The sequence below is a fragment of the Rana temporaria genome, chromosome 10, assembly GCF_905171775.1.
Source record: "Rana temporaria chromosome 10, aRanTem1.1, whole genome shotgun sequence".
In the NCBI taxonomy this organism is placed as follows: domain Eukaryota; kingdom Metazoa; phylum Chordata; class Amphibia; order Anura; family Ranidae; genus Rana; species Rana temporaria.
This window is the reverse complement of record NC_053498.1, coordinates 105,611,288-105,630,451: the sequence shown is the minus strand read 5'-3', so window position 1 is coordinate 105,630,451 and position 19,164 is coordinate 105,611,288. Positions and strand designations below refer to the sequence as shown.

Here is a 19,164-nt window from a genome sequence, read left to right as displayed (position 1 = left end):
AATGGTAAAACGTGGTGAACGTAACCTCACTTTGCAAGAACATTGTGAGAAAAACGATGGTGTGTAGGCAACTTCGTCTTTGAAAATTGAAGTTTCAAAAACGTCATTTTTTACTTCACAGAAAATGTCGTTTTTTTTTCATCACATAAAGTGATGGTGTGTATGCGGCATAAGGCTGCATTCACACCTAGGCGACAAAACGCCTGAAGCGCGACGCTACAATACGCTGGAGGGGAGAAATAACATGATTCTCTATGGAGATGGTTCACATCTCCACGCCGAACGCCGAAACGCCGAACGCCTGAAGCTCAAACAAGTCCCTGACCCTTTTTTGTTGCGGCATATTCCGGGCGGCTTCGGCGTTCTCCATATCCGACAATGACCTATACAAATCCGCGGTTAAAAACGCTGCGTTTTGTCACGGCAAATCGCGGTAAAAAACGCTGCAATTTGTCGCGGCAAATCGCGGTAAAAAATGCCGCAAATCGCCTACGCCTAGGTGTGAATGCAGCCTAATTCCTCACTCCCCCCCCCCTTTTTGTTTTATTCATTTATTTATTTATTTTTTTCTCTTGGTTTTATTTTGTGTTTTGGTATTGTTTATGTTTTTGGTCTCTCCACTCCCTCGACTTTTAGATGATGGTTCGGCTACACCATAATGATGGAGAGAAGGTTTTGTTATTAAGTATGTGATAAGAGCCATGGAGCACGATGTATTTTGCATCCCTGTTTCAACAATCTTATGATGAATGTTTGCGTATAATCTACTGTATGCTATTTTGGAAAATAATAAAAACTATTGGAACAAAAATACAGTTGGCCAAAAACCACAATAGTTTTTCCTTTAAGACATTCTCTTATGCAGCTATGAGAAGGTAACTATAATCGAAAATGTTGTTTTTTTCCCTATTTTAATCATTCTGTCCCTTTAACAATCTATATGGTAAACAATGAAAGCTAGAAGGTAAAAGTAATGGGGTTCCTTTTAATTTCTGTGTCGGTCGTTGTGATCTAGCCCGGTCAAAAGGTCTCAGTGACCAAAGAAGTGTTTGATATAATTGAATTAGAGATGGCAATAAAAATCAAAGAAAAAGATTACCCCTGTGGAGCAATACCAATGCTGGCTATCCGTTCCTCCTGACAGTGCAGCACATGAGACAGCCGGACAGATGGGAGTGCAGATAACTCCAGGTTATATTTTGTCTGTCGTATTTCATGGATTTATAGTAATCACCTAGCTATAAACTATAGAAAGCAATAAATGCTGGAATTCTAATCCAGTCTGTGTATTAGGACACAGAGGAGTATTCCTAGAGGAAAGCTGTGTTTTATTATACAGGGGTTTGCTTTTAAAGAACTGCAAAACAAATTTAATGTAAATCAAAAATGTGATCCATACTGTATGTTTATTTGCTGAGCAATTGATAAAATAATCTTTTAATCCACCATCTTCACTCCATGTTAATTTATCCTTATCTGTACACCGGCTGAATCTACAAATTAGGCTGGTAGTGAATATGACTGAAGTAGCTGCTGGAATGGGGAAGCAATGGTAGATCTGAGGTGTTTGATTAAAAAAAAAGTAAACCTGTATCAGCTGCAACTAATATGCAGCAAGGTTGCAGATGTGTAATCTTTTGAATGAATGAATGAATGAAAACTTATATAGCGCAGCACATGCGAACTTAATCGCCTCTGGGCGCTTGTTGTTCCTGTCTCCTTTGGTATCAAAAGAGATGAGTCTTGATCTTTCTCCTGAACGTCAAGTGGTTCTCCTCCAACCGAATGCTGGTTGGTAAAGCGTTCCATAGTCTAGGCCCTTGGACCGCGAATCTCCTTTCTCCTTTGGACTTGTATCTGGCTTTGGGTATCTGGAGGAGATTTTGATTGGTGGATCGCAGAACGCGATTGGGATTATGAGCTTTTATTTTTTCGCATAGATAATGGGGAGCATTCCCATAGATACATCTATGCGTTAGACAGAGTGCTTTAAAAGTGATTCTGTCTTTTACTGGTAACCAGTGAAGGGTTCTCAGTGAAGGTGAGATTGATTCCCAAGGTTTTTTCCCAGTCACAAGTCTAGTGGCCGTATTTTGAACGACTTGTAGACGAGCGATTTGGTACTTGGGGAGTCCGAGGTAAAGGGCATTTGCATAGTCCAATCTTGAGTTTACAATAGCTCCCACCACGACCGCTATGTCTTCCTTGGGTATAAAAGGAGTAAGTCTGCGTAGTAGGCGCAGCATATGGTGAGATCTGCTGACTACTGACCCTATTTGTGCGTCCAATGTCATGTGAGAGTTAAAGATGACCCCGAGACTTTTGACTTTGGCGCTAGGGGTGATGATTTTGCCCAGAATGGGCGGGGGGGTCCAAGTTGTTGTAGGTTGATTCATACGCTTGGCGTGAAACAGGAGAAGTTCTGTTTTCTCTCCGTTAAGTTTAAGATAACTCTTTGTCATCCAGTCCTCTATCAAAGAGAGGCATGTCTCTAGATTGAGGTGATGATCCTTTTTATTGCAAATGCGGAAATATAGTTGCGTGTCGTCTGCATATGAGTGGTAGAGCAGTTTTTGACAGTATACCAGAGGTGGTGGTGGCTGGTGCTCCATTTTTTGGGTGGGGGCGGCAAAAAAGCCACCCCCAATGTTGCTAGCCTGAGATAGGGCCTATGGTGAGGTATAATCCCAGTCCCCCCCAGCCCGGTATAGAAGGTAGAAGGTACAGTGGCTCAGGGTAGTCTGCAGGGTCGTCATTCTCCTGTTCCCCTGGGCAGTCTCAGCTCAGTGTCCATCCGGTGACTAGGGAATAGGGAAGTTGCCGGGCTCTGTTCCCCAGAGGAAGGGGCAGATAGGAAGTGCCCAGATAGAAGAAGTTAGCTCGGACCAGGTGATGGGGGGACACTGAGCCCAACCAGTCACCAGGAGCAGAGGGCATTCTGGAGACCGGACAGTCATGTCTCCTTCCGGCCAATCGGGTCTTAAGACCCGCTTCCTGGTTGCCTGGGAGAAGAAACAGGAAGACAATAGCGAATATTAATTAATTCATGTCACACAAGTGGGTGGGCTCCGGGCGCAGTGCTCTGTGCCCCAAGCCCACCCTTTTTGAAGCCAGTTGGAACCTCTAGCTCGAATCATGTGCTTCTAAAAACAAAAACAAAAACCCATTGAAATCCATGTCTCCGGTGCCCCTAATGGAGTGGCTGCCACTGACCAGAGGTCTCCAAATTAAAGCCTGTGGGCCACATCCAGCCTGCTAGCAGATTTTATCTGGCCTGCAGCTAGGGTAAATTGTGTATCTTATAGTCCGCCATGGAAGGTTAGAATCGCAGTCAGTTTAGCATGGAACACCTGCGACTCAAACCATGTATGGGCAGCCTATTATATTCTTTACTTTTTTTCCAGCAGCTTTAGCCGGGAGAACACTATGGCTCTGCTGGGGGGATTCCCCCCATCAACACCAATCTATGTCTGGCTTTAATGTCCAAGGATTGAGGATTAGGTCTGCAGAGGCTGCCTATGGTCTGTGCCTCAGCCCCTGCCCCCTATGTAACAGTGGACTCTGATGTAAGGTGTTCACTAAGATCCCTTCATTGGTTGCCAGTAAAAGACAGAGGGCCAGATTCAGAAAGCTTTTACGCCGGCGTATCTATTGATACGCCGCGTAAGTTAAAAGATGCACCGTCGTATCTATGCATGGTATTCTGGAACCTAGATACGCATATCAAAACCTACGCCAGATACAAGTCCAAAGGAGATCGAAGATTTGCAGTCCAGGGACCTCGGCTGTGGAACGCGCTTCCAACCACCATCCGATTGGAGTTGGACCACTTGGCCTTCAGGAGAAAGATTAAAACCCATCTCTTCTAAGGTCAAAGGGTTTTACCGGAAATGGATACAGCGCCCAGAGGTGATTCATTTCGCATGTGTTGCGCTATATATGTTTTTCACTCACTCACTCACTCACTCACTCACTCACTCACTCACTCACTCACTCACTCACTAAGGTGTACTTTGATAGAGAAACTAATATAGAGAGGACACTGATGGGGACCCTGATGGGATGTAAGGGGAGACTGTGATTGAGACCCTAATGTAAGAGAGACTCTGATGGGGACCCTGATGTAAGGGGGAACTATAATGTGGATATATTTTATTGGGGTCTGAAAATATTTGTAAAATATATGCTGAGGTCCTTGTACTGAAAAGTTTGGAGACCCCTGTCATATACACTAAGGCCAGCCATACACAAAGCAAATTTCTTTCCAGCAACCATGAGTTGCAGGAAAGAAATTAGCTTGATCCCCCCATCAACACAGACAGTGTTGATGCGGAAATCCCTCCTGCCTGGCCATTGTCTTCTCTCGGTGGGGGAAGCCACCCCTGCTGGAAGAAGACAGGAATCATTGCTAGCGACTATAACAGACACTAGCAATAATCGCAAGAGAATCTGGCAGGCTGGTTTTACCTAAGTTGATCAATCAATCAACTTTGTATATTCATCCTGCCCATTAACGGTTCGTACAGGAAAAGGCTTGAAGATTTGAATTGTGTATGGCCTGCCTGAAGCTCAATTTATACAGCAGGCACTAAAAGGTACCACATAATACTTTTATCTGGCAGACCACCCGCAGAACGTTTGTGGAGTTTCTGAAGCTTTGATGCAAATATTGACTTTCTTAAAGATGCTATTTGCATATGCAACCACCCTAGTCTCCCATGTGTCATTGCTTGGACCTAGCGATGGGTCATTAAGATATGGAGCACTACAATATAGGATAGGGGGGTACTTATTCTACCTAAATGAAAGAGTTTAGCATTTCCTTATTTTTAAAGAGGCAACAAATTTACTCTAATTGTTTTGGAAATACATGACAATGCATATGGTGTCGGTGAACCCTTTTTTTATATGGAGAGCTATACATCAAGCCAAAAATAGGTTCAGTGATGGGAGGAAGAGGGACAGGGGGATTTGGATCTAAAAGAAGGACAGTTGTAGTTGTTGTTTTATTGCATTCAGACTTCTTCCGTTTGTTTAACTGTTTGTCTGTAGATATGTTTGCTAAGAATGTTTTCTCCATAATCCCTAGCTATATGGTTTGCAGTGCAATTTTGTTCCCATGTAATCGTATGTGAAATGAATCCCCAACTTGCTATAGGCTTCTGGCTTTTGTACAAGTTCAGCTTAGTCCCATCTCCGTTACTGTACTTCCTTCCTGTGTGTTTAGGGAGGATGTTCTGCTCTTTAGGCAAACTGCTAATCATGCTCAACAGGTGTGATGCTGAATGGCATTCCTTCTGTGCACATTTCTACCGTCATCTCTAGTTTATTGTTGTATTGTCCAAAAATAGTGGCTTACAAAATAACACAGATTTTGTACAATTGCCAAATTCTTATCCAACAGCATTCATTACTCCATATCCCGATTAGGCAACTTATGGCTCTCCAGCTGTTGAGAAACTACAAGTTGAGAAGAACAATTTTGAAATAAGCTCACTTTTTGTTAGCAGCAACACATTATTCTATATATTGGGAATTGGTTAGATATTTATTGTTTGTATAAAAGTCTAAATCTTCACATTGAACCCCAGAAATTGAAAATGAAAGGGAATACAGCCTTGCATATAGCATGCATCTACTTCTAATGCTTCGTACACACAACTGGTTTTCCCATTGAAAAAAAAAAATGTTGGTTTTCCCGACTGAATTCCTCTCAAACCTGCCTTGCATACGCACGGTCACATAAAAGTCCGGTGAACTTTTGACTGCCAAGAACGCAGTGACGTAAAAGACTACGATGAGCCGACAAAATTAAGTTCTATGCTTCCGAGCATGTGTCGAATTGTTTTTGAGCATGTGTCTTTTTTTTCCAGTCGGAAAAGCATACAGACGATTGGTTTTCCTGCTAGGATTTTGCCTGACAGGAAAAAAAAGATCCTGCTGTTTTTTTTTCCGGCAGTTTTTCTGTCGGAAAAACTGCAATGGAGCATACACACGGTCGGAATTCCCGTTCAAAAGCTCTCATCGCAGTTTTTCCGACAGGAAAACTGGTCACGTGCACAGGGCATTACAACAAGAAAGCAATTAGTTGGCATTAGTTGGAAAGTCCTTATGTGCTTTCCCTTAGGCCTCGTACACACGACCGAAAAACTTGTCGTAAAAGAAACATAGTTTTCCTCGACGAGTTCCTTGTCAGGCTTGTCGAGAATCTTGTCAAGCTTTCTTTGCGTACACACTGTCGAGACAAAATCTCATCGTTCTTAAACGTGGTGACGTACAACACGTACAACGGCACTATAAAGGGGAAGTTCGATTCCACTGGCACAACCCTGGGGGCTGCTTTTGCTAATTTCAAGTAAAAGTTTGGTATGAGACGATTCGCGCTTTTCAGTCTGTTACAGAGTGACGAATGTGCTATCTTCATTACAAACGATACTTTTACCGAAGGTGCGCTCCCGTCTCATACTTTATTCTAAGCATGCGCGGGTTTCTAAGCATACACACGAACGTGTTTCTCGTTGTAAACCAGCCCGACGACAAACACGACAAGGAAATTGAGACTCCAGATGAGAAAAAAGAGAACTTGTTCTCTTTTTTTTCTCGTTGAGAACCACAACAGTTTTCTCGACGAAAAACATACACACGGCTGTTTTCCTCGGCAAAAAAGCTCTGCCACCATATTTCTTGATGGATTTTGTCGAGGAAAACGGTTGTGTGTACGAGGCCAACTTGTTCTCTTTTTTTCTCGTCGAGAACCACGACAGTTTTCTCGACGAAAAACATACACACGACCGTTTTCCTCGGCAAAAAAAGCTCTGCCACCAAGTTTCTTGATGGATTTTGTTGTCAAACGGTTGTGTGTACGAGGCCTCATTTCCAAACCTGGCCAAAATCCCTGCTGGTGAGAGGATAGCCAAGGACTTTTTCCATTTGGCCAACTCTCATTAACAAAATTAGGAACTGCAATTAGAATGCCAGACAAAATACCCAGTAGTGTATAACAATAGTTTATAATGGATAGGAGGAATAACAAAAGATATAACAATTAGATTGTTAATGTGATGAGTGCTCTGCATGCCTATGTGACCAGAAAGTCACAATGGATATCCTTATAGGCAGCAGACTATCCTTATTTGATTTGTAGCTGCAAGTCCTTGTCAAGCTTAGCAACGAGATAGGCATGGAAGTGGGGATGTGCAGAAGTTCATGTCAGAGTAGGTCTCGGCATACTGGATCTGTCAGATTCATGCCCGTTCCCAAACATACAATTTTCGAACTCCTGGGGGATATGCAATGGGACTGACTGGGCAGAAACTCCTCTGTTCATCACAATGAGGTTGGAGGAGCCCTTAACTGGGAATGGTGCACTGCAGCACTTTCCTATTAACCTGGCCAGCTAACAAGAGAGAAACCAATGGAAAGTCCAACATTTTATTGATCAGGAGTTGATGGGAGATTTTCCAGTGGGAGCATCGGTTCCATTAACAACCATCTAAGACAGGGGTGTCAAACTGGCGGCCCTCCAGCTGTTGCAAAACTACAAGTCCCATGAGGCATTGCAAGGCTAACAGTTACAAGCATGCCTCTCACAGGCAGAGGCATGATGGGACTTGTAGTTTCAGAACAGCTGTAGGGCCGCCAGTTTGACACCCCTGATCTAAGAGGAGAAATTCCCTCATTTTCCAAAGATTCCCTTTTCACTTGCTGTTGTATCGGTAGAACAGGAAGTAAAGTGATATCTCCAATGACTAATCATGCAAATAGCAAAAAACAAGCTAACATGGGGTTATAACCAGTCCCTAGTACTCTATTTAAATATAATATATATATATATATATATATATATATATATATATATATATATTGGCTATATATACACTTTAATACTCAGTGCAAAGTCCTTTTCCACCATATCATTTTTTATCTCTCCATTATAAAAGATGAATTATTATTACCATTATACAGGATTTATATAGCGCCAACAGTTTGCACAGCACTTTACAGCATTGGGGCAAACGGTACAGTTACAATACAATTCAATACAGGAGGAATCAGAGGGCCCTGCTTGTTAGAGCTTACAATCTAAAAGGGAGGGTCAAGTGATACAAAAGGTAATAACTGTGGCGGATGAGCTGATGAAGGAAATTAAGGTACAGTTAGGTGGAGGCAGGATAGGCTTCTCTGAAGAGAAAAGTTTTTAGGAATCGCCTAGAAATGGATAGAGTTTGAGACAGATGGACAGATTAGGAATGCCAAAGGATAGAAGAGGCGAGCATGGGAGCAGGTGACAAGAGGAGGTAGAGAGCCGGAGGTCTTGGGGGGAACGAAGAGAAAGATTTGATGATATTTTGAGACTAGGTTAGTCATGTAGCTGGGGACCAAGTTGTGGATGGCTTTTTAAGTGAGAGCCGGTTCACACTGGGGCGACTCGTCAGGTGACTCAGCCGCCTGACAAGTCGCGCCCCATTCTATTCACCAGAACCGTTCTAATAGGAGCGACGCAAGTCGCTCCGACTTAGAAAAAGGTTCTTGTACGACTTTGGGGGCTACTCGGGGCGACTTGCATTGACTTCTATACAAAAGTCATTTTGCAAGTCGCCTCTGAAGTCGGCTTCAGGACGACTTGCAGAGTCGCCCCCAAAGTCGTGCCGCCCCAGTGTGAACCGGCTCTTATTGTTAGTATTTTGAATTTAATTTAATTGGGTGAGTGGCAGCCAATGGAGGGATTGACAGAGAGGGGTAGCAGTCACAGAGCGGTTTGTAAGGTGGATAAGTCTGGCAGTGGCATTCATGATGTACTGAATAGGGGATACTCTATGTAAGAGTAAGCCAATGAGGAAGGAGTTGCAGTAGTTGAGGCGGGAGATAACCAGGAAGTGAATTAGGAACTTTGTGGTTTTATTGGTTAGAAAGGTGTGTCTTTTGGAGATAACATCTCCAAACTAAAATTAGATAAAAATGAATAAAATCAAAGAATTTTATTTCCCAAAATATCGTTTTGCCTGGCTTTATATCTTTGTCTGAAATTTACAAACACCATAGGGGTAGGGTTGCCACCTCATCCCTTTAAACCCGAACACATAGTAATTACACAGGTTCTGGGGCTAATTTAATGTCAATAAGGCACCAAGTGATTTTAATTAGCAGCACCTTAATCAGCCAGAGAACCTGTGTAATTAATATGTTTTCCCTTTTAAAGGGATGAGGTGGCAACCCTACATAGGGGTGAGCCAAAGGAACCAATGATGTCCCCAGGCTAGTAGGGCACCGCTGGTCAAATGTCTGTGGTCAGCTTATAAATGTCAATTAAAATAATTAAGGATTTCACCTGCTTCTCTATTTAATTAGTGGAAGACTCCCCTGCCCTTTGTATTGCGGATAAAGGAAACTAGACTTGGCAACATCCTTATTTTCTGCAGACGTCTGCACATTATATACAAGATCGTGTCCCCAAATTTTGCAGGTGTTTTTTTTTTTTTTATCTTTTTTACAGAATATGTTTCACACTTGACAGGCGTATGAATACTTATTGTTGCGAGATTCAAATTGCAAAGCAATTCTTGGTGTAAAATTCAACAGCAGCTGCTCTGCAACAAAACAGGCAAGAAAAGGCAACCAATTACGGTGATTGCTTTGAGGCAAGATATTTGCTTATAAGGTGAAACATTTGTCTTGCCAGGAAACCTGTTTTTTTTTCTTCTATCCTAATTCTTTTTTAAGGGGTGCCCGTTGCATAATCTTTGAATATTGTGTGGTCCGCCATTCAGGATCTCCGAGTATTTCTATCAAGTTGTTCATTTTCTAGGCCCACCCAGTTTGCTATTGAGAAGTCACAGAAGTAATCCCCTCTTTATGAAACAGCAGGCCCAGCAATCCTAATGCAGAAACATTTTTTTTTTTTTCAGGGACAGTGGAGAAATGACGTCTTCAGTGGACAAGGAACTATGATTCATTGCTCGGGAGTAATTTATGACGGCCCATGGATCAATGGCCATCCTGCTGGTACGCACTTTATTATGCTATCCAATTATGACTAAGAAAACACAGCAAACTTACTACATTGGCACCATTCCATTGATTATTAGGGGGGCTGTCTTTGGTGTGTGCCACCATTTCTTCAATAGAACCAAGACCAGTAATATGACAGCAACTCGAGCTTCAGCCTCTTAAGAAAAAGAAAAAAAAAAAAACAGAAAACCAAAAAACGAAAATAGAGCAAAATTAGACTCGCCAAGAAAGAAAAGAGAGAGTGACAAGCAACGCTTTTTAGTTTTATTTCAAAGGCATTTGTGCTTTTGTTGCATCCAGTTTCAAATCCCAAGCATCTGTTGTGGGTGTACAGGATTAGAGCAGACTAAGAGAAATTGATTGTTCCATAATAATATATATTATTTCTCTTCTGTTATTTGTGTGTAAATGCCAGGTGTGTAAAAAATAAGATTAAAACCAACCATACAGTTTTTTTTTTTCCTTTCAAATAATTTAGATAATAGAAAACTAGTATGAAGTGGAAGCACATAAAGATATATGGATGCATTTCTAGACTTAATTTGTTATGTTAAAAGAAAACTGTAGTCTATTTTCAGTAAGTGCATATTTTGAGCTTTTATTATAAGGCTTGCTTTTAATTTTTTTTTAAATGGGGCTCACATCATTCTTGCTTGCTGTTTCATATTTTTGATTATTGTAATTTTGCATACAGATTTATAACTGCTCCCTCTTGTGGTCATCTGTGACCAGCATTTCCTGAATAATGTCTAGGCTTCTGCAGTCTGAATAATTAAGTTCTAAGGACAGCTTCCAGTGTTAGAAGCACACTACTGTGCACACAGCTAAGGCAGGCCATAGATTATGCGATTTTTCTCTCCTGCAACCAACAGTTGCCGAAAATAATACTGTACAATTCCCCTATCGACACACTCAGTGGTTATAGGGGAATCCCACCTGCAGAGCTATTGTATTTTCCCAGCAGGGGGGGGGGGGGGGGGAAGCAGGGTGCTGTCTATCCGTAGAGAACATAGTCTCATGCCTAAAATCGGACATGCTGGATGGATCGACTTGGGTTGAATCATTCTGCCCATAGATGAATCAAATTATGTCCAGTCCCTGCTGAACCAGCTGAGATTCGAACCATCTATGGCCGGCTTAAGGCCTTGTACACACGACCAAGGAACTCGTCGGAAAAGACACATCGTTTTCCTTGACGAGTTCCTTGTTAGGCTTGTCGAGGAACTCGACAAGCTTGCTTTGCGTACACACGGTCAAGACAAAATCTCCTCGTTCTCAAACGCTGTGACGTACAACACATACAATGGCAGGGGAAGTTCGATTCCACTGGCACAACCCTTGGGGCTGCTTTTGTTAATCTCATGTTACTGCGTGTTAAGTAAAAGTTTGATAAGAGACGATTTGCACTTTTCAGTCTGTTACAGCGTGAAAAATGTGTTATCTCCATTACAAACTATACTTTTACCGAAGGTGCGCTCCCGTCTCATACTTTATTCTGAGCATGCGCGGGTTTCTTATCATACACACGATCGTGTTTCTCGTCGAAAATCAGCCCGACGAGGAACACGACGAGGAAATTGGGACTTCCGTCAAGGAAAAAGAGAACTTGTTCTCTTTTTTCCTCGTCGAGTTTCTCAACAGTTTTCTCGATGAAAAACGTACACACGACCGGTTTCCTCGGCAAAAAAGCTCTCCCACCAAGTTTCTTGATGGATTCTATCGAGGAAAACGGTCGTGTGTACGAGGCCTAAGTCTGTGACCAAGCTTTTTCTGGCAGCAGCATATCTAAAAGAGACGCACTTGTTTATAGACCATACACCACAAAGGTAAGTATCAAAACCTATGCATATTTTTGAGTCCCTGTGGTGAGGATAATTAGCAGAAAAGTATTTAGTGAAATAGTTTTAATAGTATTAGCTATACAAAATAAACTATATGGCTAAATGTTTGTAGACACCTAGCCACCACAGCTGCCTATATGGTCAAAACTACGTGGACCACTCCCAATTAATGGGTGCAGGGTCCTCCAATGAAGAATGCAATTATTGCTACAGCACACAAAGCCTTTTTGGACAATTGTACACTTCCAATCTTGTAACAACCATTTAGGAAATGTCCTGCAGGGAACCCTGAACAAAAAGGTTCTTTCTTGATTTCTCACCAGATACTACTGCCCAGTATCTCTTGATCCAGCAATTCACTTCCCTGCAAGATTCACACAGGCAAGCTCTATTTAAGGCCCACTGATTCCATTCAATGGTTCTTATTTTAACTGAAGCCCTGATGAAGGGGGAATTTTCCGATAACCTGCTGGGGTACCCACTGGAGGGTAGCCTTGTCTCTTGTAAACAGCCTAACCTGAGACAGTGAGCTCTTCCAATATGTTTGCCTTCTTACTACTTTGTATGAACTGGCATCAAAATCCCATCACCTCTTGGATGCTTTTTCTTCATAGGAGTCTGCAGAGAGCCCTGATCTCAACCCTACTGAACACCCTTTGGATAAATTGTAATACTGATTGCTAAACAGATCTTCTTATCCTGCATAAGTACATGAGCTCACAAATGCTCTTTTAGCTGAATGGAGACACTCTAAAATGAAAAGCCTTACCGGAAGAGTGGAAGCTGTTATGGCAGCAAACCAAAGTGAGACTCCATCCTTATGTCCATTGTTTTGGAATGGGATGCCCAACAGGACATTCAGAACAAAGTGTCCAAATCTTTTGAAAACTCACCCCCTGACCGACTTATACTGTCCGTCCCGCCACACTCCCCTACCAGTCAGTTGCTTCATTAGAGCCCACACAAAATGTTTGGTATTTCAGGGTATGGAGGATCATGTGATTGTCTCCGAGGATATAGTGTTGTGGTCTGTTTAGCCAACCACCAGGCCGGAGCACTGTTAGATGAGGAGAATGAGAAAGTTGTCAGCCCTGTGTAAGCTCTGACAACATTTGACAGTTCTTCCATAGGGCTTGACTTCCAGCTCTGATGGGGGAACAAAGCAGCATTGGAGCAAGGTGAAGGTGGCAGGGGTTGGCTTTCAAGAGACTTTGTCAGTTCGCCATTTATTGGCAATGGGACCAAGTCTCATTAAAGCAGATTTTCACCCATTTTTAAATGTACTATAATACACATGTCCATCTGCATTGCAATTGGTAATGGCTATTTTTTCTAAATACCTTTATTGCAATGGCCCGGATTCAGAAAGAATCGCGTAAGGTTGGGCAGGCGTAGCGTATCTCATATACACTACGCCGCCGTAACTTAAAGAGGCATGTCCCGTATTCAGAAACAACTTGCGTCCCAAGTTACGGCGGCGTAGCGTATATGGGCCGGCGTAAGTCCGCGTAATTCAAAGTAGGTTGTCAGTGGGCGTGTTTTATTAAAATGAACCGTGACCCCATGCAAATGAGGGGCCAAACGAACTGCGAATGCGCCGTCCGTGGACGTATCCCAGTGCGCATGTGCAGAATCACGTCACAAATACTCAATGCTTTTGACGTGAGCGTAAACTACGCCCAGCCCCATTCACGCACGAATTACGCAAACAACGTAAACCACGTAAAATTTGACGCTGTTCCGACGTCCATACTTAACATTGGCTGTGCCTCATATAGCAGGGGTAACTTTACGCCGGTCATACGCCTTATGTAAACGACGTATATTGATACCCCGGGCGCAAGTACTTTCGTAAATCGGCGTATCTCACTCATTTGCATATTTTTAATGGGAACGCCAAATGCGTCCAGCGTAACTGTGCGCCCACGATACGCCGGCGTAGGCAAGTTACGTCGGACGGCTGAAGCCATGTTTTCAGGTGTATCTCTCTTTGTGAATCGGCGTAAAGATGCGACGGCGCACATTTGAAATTCCGGCGGAGTATCTGGAGATACGCCGCCGTAAATCGTTTCTGAATCCGGGCCAATGAGTTTATGCGTCACTTCCAGTCTCCTAGGCGATAATGTCATAAGGCGATTACCTTGGTCCATGGGAATTGCCTAATACTGAAATCCTGCGTGATTTCCAGACTGAAAATGACAATCAGGAGGAATTAGGCGCCATCTTTCAAGAAGAGTATCTGCCGGGAAAAAAGTGGAGCCTCTCTGCTCAGGACCATGCCAGTACGCAGTGGCACTACTGCGCAGGCACGAGATCGGGAGGTGCATACTAGGTAGTCTGCTGCACCGAATACCAGAAATAAAGACAAGCAGGCTTCAGTTGCCCACAGCCACAATGGACCTTGCCTGCTTTCAAGATCAGGTTATTTTAAAATGATTTCAAACAAACAAAAAGGAACACATTAGTGACATTATCCAAATGGTAAAGTAGAAGTCTTAACAATGCCGGGGAAGCATTTAAAAAAATAAATTTGGGGACTGGAACTCCACTTTAAAAAGCCAGGTCTCCTTAAAAAATAGCAGTGGTAGTTTCCATATTTCTATCTTGAGATAAAAAGTCTATGCTTCATGTAAATTCTGATTATCTTTTGTAAGAGGCTGATGTCAGAGACCGTATCAGCCTAAAATCCCTAAAAAGCCAAAGGAAGGCCCTTGTAAATACAGCTTTATCAAATTATTTGGTAGGATTTTTTCAGTCCACATACGTATTAACTATAGTAGAAGTCAGATGTGTAATAACACTGGCACGTCACTGTACATAATTGAATGTTTTGCGGGCACAGCAGCAAGCTTTCTGAAAAGTGGTTGTATAAAACATGTCAAATGCAAACAGATTAAATAAACAGTGCAAACGGACCATGGGAAAATGGAAAACAATACAAGGATTAATGCCCAAGCTTTGGTGAGCTTATCATAAATGGAAAGAAAAGTTTTCTCTAATTTGGCAGTAAAACCTTACGATATGTTGGCAGGAGTAAGATCTTTCCTTTCCCTCTTTAATTCTTGACAGGGGGGGCTGGGAATATGAAAACCAGTTGTTAACCACATATAGTCCCTGGTACACGCTAAGGTACAGGCTTGTATTGCAATTTATTCATAAGTCACAGAAATCTGATGGATTATGTACCGTTATGCCTAATTGCAAACAGTCAAGGAAACTATATATCGCTTTGGTTATGACAAACCTAATCCTTCAGTGGTCTTGTTCAATCTGCTATTTTAAATATAATGATCCAAAAAGAAAAAGTCTGTAAGCGGAATTGTAATTTCCCTAAAGACTATCTACAGAGCTGCCACCATTTAGAAATTGGCAGTTCAGAAAGTGTTATAAATCTCAGGCCTCGTACACACGACCGAGAAACTCAACAGGCGAAACACATAGTTTTCCTCGTCGAGTTCCTTGTTAGGCTTGTAGAGGAACTCGTCAAGCTTGCTTTGCGTACACACAGTCAAGCCAAAATCTCCTCGCTCTCAAACGCGGTGACATACAACACATACAACGGCAGGGGAAGTTCGATTCCACTGGCTAAACTCTTGGGGCTGCTTTTGCTAATCTCATGTGTTTGCGTGTTAAATAAAAGTTTGGTAAAAGACGATTTGCACTTTTCAGTCTGTTACAGCTTTAAAAATGTGTTATCTCCATTACAAATGCTACTTTTACTCCCGTCTCATACTTTAATCTGAGCAAGCGCGGGTTTCTTAGCATACAGACGTCCGAGTTTCTCGTCGAAAATCAGCCTGTCGAGGATCTCCTTCTCCTTCACCGCTCCTTCCTATTTAAAACAATGGGAAACCGCGGTAATACCGTCCGCAATGCGCCTCTGCGGTATTAACCCTTTATCGGCCGCCAGCAGGGGTTAATACCGTTATCGGCCGAATCCCGCGGCAAATCCGACGTTATAGCGCCGCTATTTTTAGCGGCGCTAGACCGCCACCACGCCTCCCGCCCCAGTGTGAAAGGGGCCTAAGGGAAAAACATCCCTTTGGCAGTTAGTTGCATGTTCTACTTTCCAACCAGCACAGGAATATAAAAAAATTGAAGTATAACTAAAGCCAAAACATTTTGTTTTACATTTTGGAGAAAGATTAGAACACCTGTTGGGTTTTTAGTGCTGTCTGTGCCCCCATTTGGGAGATTCATCCTCTCTATTTGCCATGTTTACCGTTATCCCCAAAAATGGGACACAGATAGAATTTTTTTACAGGGTTTGAAACCCTCCTTTACTCTATTCAAAATGCCCCTTAGTTCTAATTTAGATCTAATTGGTTGTTCCAAACAAACAGGGGTGTATTTACTAAAACGAGAGAGTCCAAAATCTGGTGCAGCTGTGCATGGTAACCAATCCGCTTCTAACTTCCTTTTGTGTGTGTGTGTATGTGTATATGTATGTATGTGTGTGTGTATATATATATATATATATATATATATATATATATATATATATTTATATACATTTTTATTATAAAAAAAAAAAAAATCATAATTTTTTGGAATAATAAAAATTCAAACAAACATGGTGCAGATTTTTGAAGTAACAATAACATCAAGGTGGAATTATAAAACATTGATAAACAATCTTAATCTTCACACATATTTTTAAATAAAACATTTTTTTGTTACTTATAATCTGTTTTTACCTTTAAAGTGGTTGTAAAGTCAGAGGGTTTTTTATCTTAATGCATATACATAAAGATAAAAACCTTCTGTGTGCTGCAGCCCCTCTCAGCCCCACTAATACTTACCTGAGTCCATCTCGATCCAGCGATGTTGCACGAGAGTCTCGGTCGCCCCGGACTCCCCCTGCTCATTGGCTAAGACAGCAGCGGGACGCCATTGGCTCCCGATTCTTTCAATTAAAGCCAGTAAGCCAATGAGGCTTGGGTGCCCCCACAGCAAGCTTGCTTGCTGTGGGGGCACTTGGCATGAGGGAGGGGCCAGGAGCGCCAGTGAAGGACCAGAGAAGAGGAGGATCTAGGCTGCTTTGTGCAAAACCACTGTACAGAGCAGGTAAGTATAACTTGTTATTTTTAAAGGGGTTATAAAGGTTTGTTTTTTAGTTTCTAAATAGGTTCCTTTAAGCTAGTGCATTGTTGGTTCACTTACCCTTTCCTTCGAAACACTACCCATTGCAGCTAGACCCAGTCCATCTAAAGTCCAAAGAGAGTAGGGTTGCCTGCTCCTTGGTGGGATATTTACTATTAAAACACAATTGCAGCAATTTTTTTCTTTATTTTCTAAACAGCGAAGAAGAGTTAGAATTTTAATTTTTTTTATTGCTGTTTGGCTATATTCCTCACTTTTATTTCCTGTGACACCAGAGCAAGAAATTAGTGGAATTGGGTTTAACAAATTAGGAGGTTACAGACAGAAATAAAATCCTGAGAGAGGTTTTTCCTTATTGTATTAAAGTGTTTTTGTTTCTGTCAATGTCCTATTAGGAAGATTTCCTGGTCCTTTGTGTCTCTGTGACATCCTGTCATTGGAAAAAGACCTGATGGAATTTCTCCCAAATGGAGACACACAAAAAATAAAATATGAGAGATTATCTGCTCAATTATTTCCAAAGCTTTAACAAATACTGTAAATAGAAAAAAAGGTTTGGCTGTAGTTTTAGTTTTTTTTCAGACTTCTGCATTGCAGTGTACATTTTACAGTCAATAATTATATTGCATGGCAGTTTGTGTGGTGCATTGCAGTGCCGTGTATTTAAAATGGTACCTCAGTGTAAAAGTGAAGTAGGAGCCAACTGGCCCATGCTGCAAGGCAGATGGAGTGTGTTATGGTGCATTTCTTAACCATTTGCTGACTGCCCTATAGCAGTTTTACTGCTACAGGCAGCAGCTGTGCGCAGAATCAGATACATTTACATGATCCCGCACTTCCACCTGCAGGGGGCGCGAGCCAGCGCGCCACTTCTGCTGTAATAATTCACAGCAGAAGCCAATCTTTGGGTGCCGGGTACTCAATGTCCACTGACACCTTCAGAGACTCAAAATGAAGCTATGCTTATGTAAACAAGGCAGAGTTCCATTCTGACAGGGGGAAGGGGTGAATTTTGTGTTCCAGGGACTCAAATCCATCTCTTCCCCTAGTTAAAGCAGCATACATATTAAACACAAAGGCTGGCTAGGCACAAATGTTACCCTTTAAACCCCCTAGATGTTTAACACCTTCCCAGCCAGTGTCATTAGTACAGTGGCAGTGCATATTTTTAGCACTGATCACTGTATTAGTCTGGGTTCACACTTATGCAAATTGTATGTGGGTTTCCTCGCATCCAATTCACATGACAGGAGATTGTTCTCGGCTCTCAATGGAGTCAGTTCACACATCCCTGGGGTGGCCGCGGAGCGCACAGCAGAAGGGTCCTGTGCGCCTTTGCCTTTGTTTCAGGTCCTAATTTTTACCATAATTTAGACCTCCTTTCTGTATTCAGAAAGCTCGTTACGCCGACTGCAGCCTAAGATATGACTGGCATAAGGCTCTTATGCCGTCGTATCGTAGGCTGCATTCTTACGATGGCCGCTACGTGGCGTTCCCGTAGTGGTCAGCGTAGAGTATGCAAATTGCATACTCACGCCGATTCACAACCCTACGTGCGCCCTGCGTACGCATTTTACGTCGTTTGCGTTCGTCGGGTTCCGCGTAAGGCTGCTCTTGCTATTAGCAGGGGCAGCCAATGCTAAGTATACCTGTCGTTCCCGCGTTGCGATGTTTGAAAATTACGTCGTTTGCGTAAGTGAATGGCGCTGGACGCCATTTACGTTCACGTTGAAGCAAATGACGTCCTTGCGACGTCAGTTGCCGCAAAACACGTCGGGAAAGTTTCCCGACGGAGCATGCGCACTACGTTCGGCTCGGGAACGTGCCTAATTTAAATGATCCACGCCCCCTACGGGATCATTTAAATTACGCGCCCTTATGCCGGGCAGTTATAGGGAGCGCACACGCAAATTACGGAGCTACTGCTTCGTGAATGAAGCGTAGCGCACGTAATTTACGGAGGCGCAGCGTAAAAACGGTACGCTGCGCCTCCGTAAGAGGGCGCAAGTCGTACCTGAATCCAGCTCAGTGGTGATAAAATGCCACCAAAAGAAAGCACTATTTTTGGGGATAAAATTACATACTTTTTTTTTAGTAAAGCATTGCATGACTGCACAATTGTCAGTCATTAAGGGGGGTAAATCGTCGGCAGATAAAGTGGTTAAAAAGTCCAACCATTCAGAATAAATGGGTTGCTTTATCAATGATGTAT

At 42.5% G+C, this 19,164-nt stretch overlaps 1 protein-coding gene across 1 annotated transcript in view; it reads left to right on the top strand.

Annotated features, from left to right (window-relative positions):
- Window positions 1–19,164, top strand: part of MORN1 (MORN repeat containing 1) — a 472,343-nt gene that overhangs the window by 101,157 nt on the left and 352,022 nt on the right. Inside the window, exon 7 of the mRNA XM_040325902.1 lies at window positions 9,906–10,002. Within this exon, the coding sequence (XP_040181836.1) occupies window positions 9,906–10,002 (97 nt within the window). The remainder of the gene's footprint in view (window positions 1–9,905; window positions 10,003–19,164) is intronic.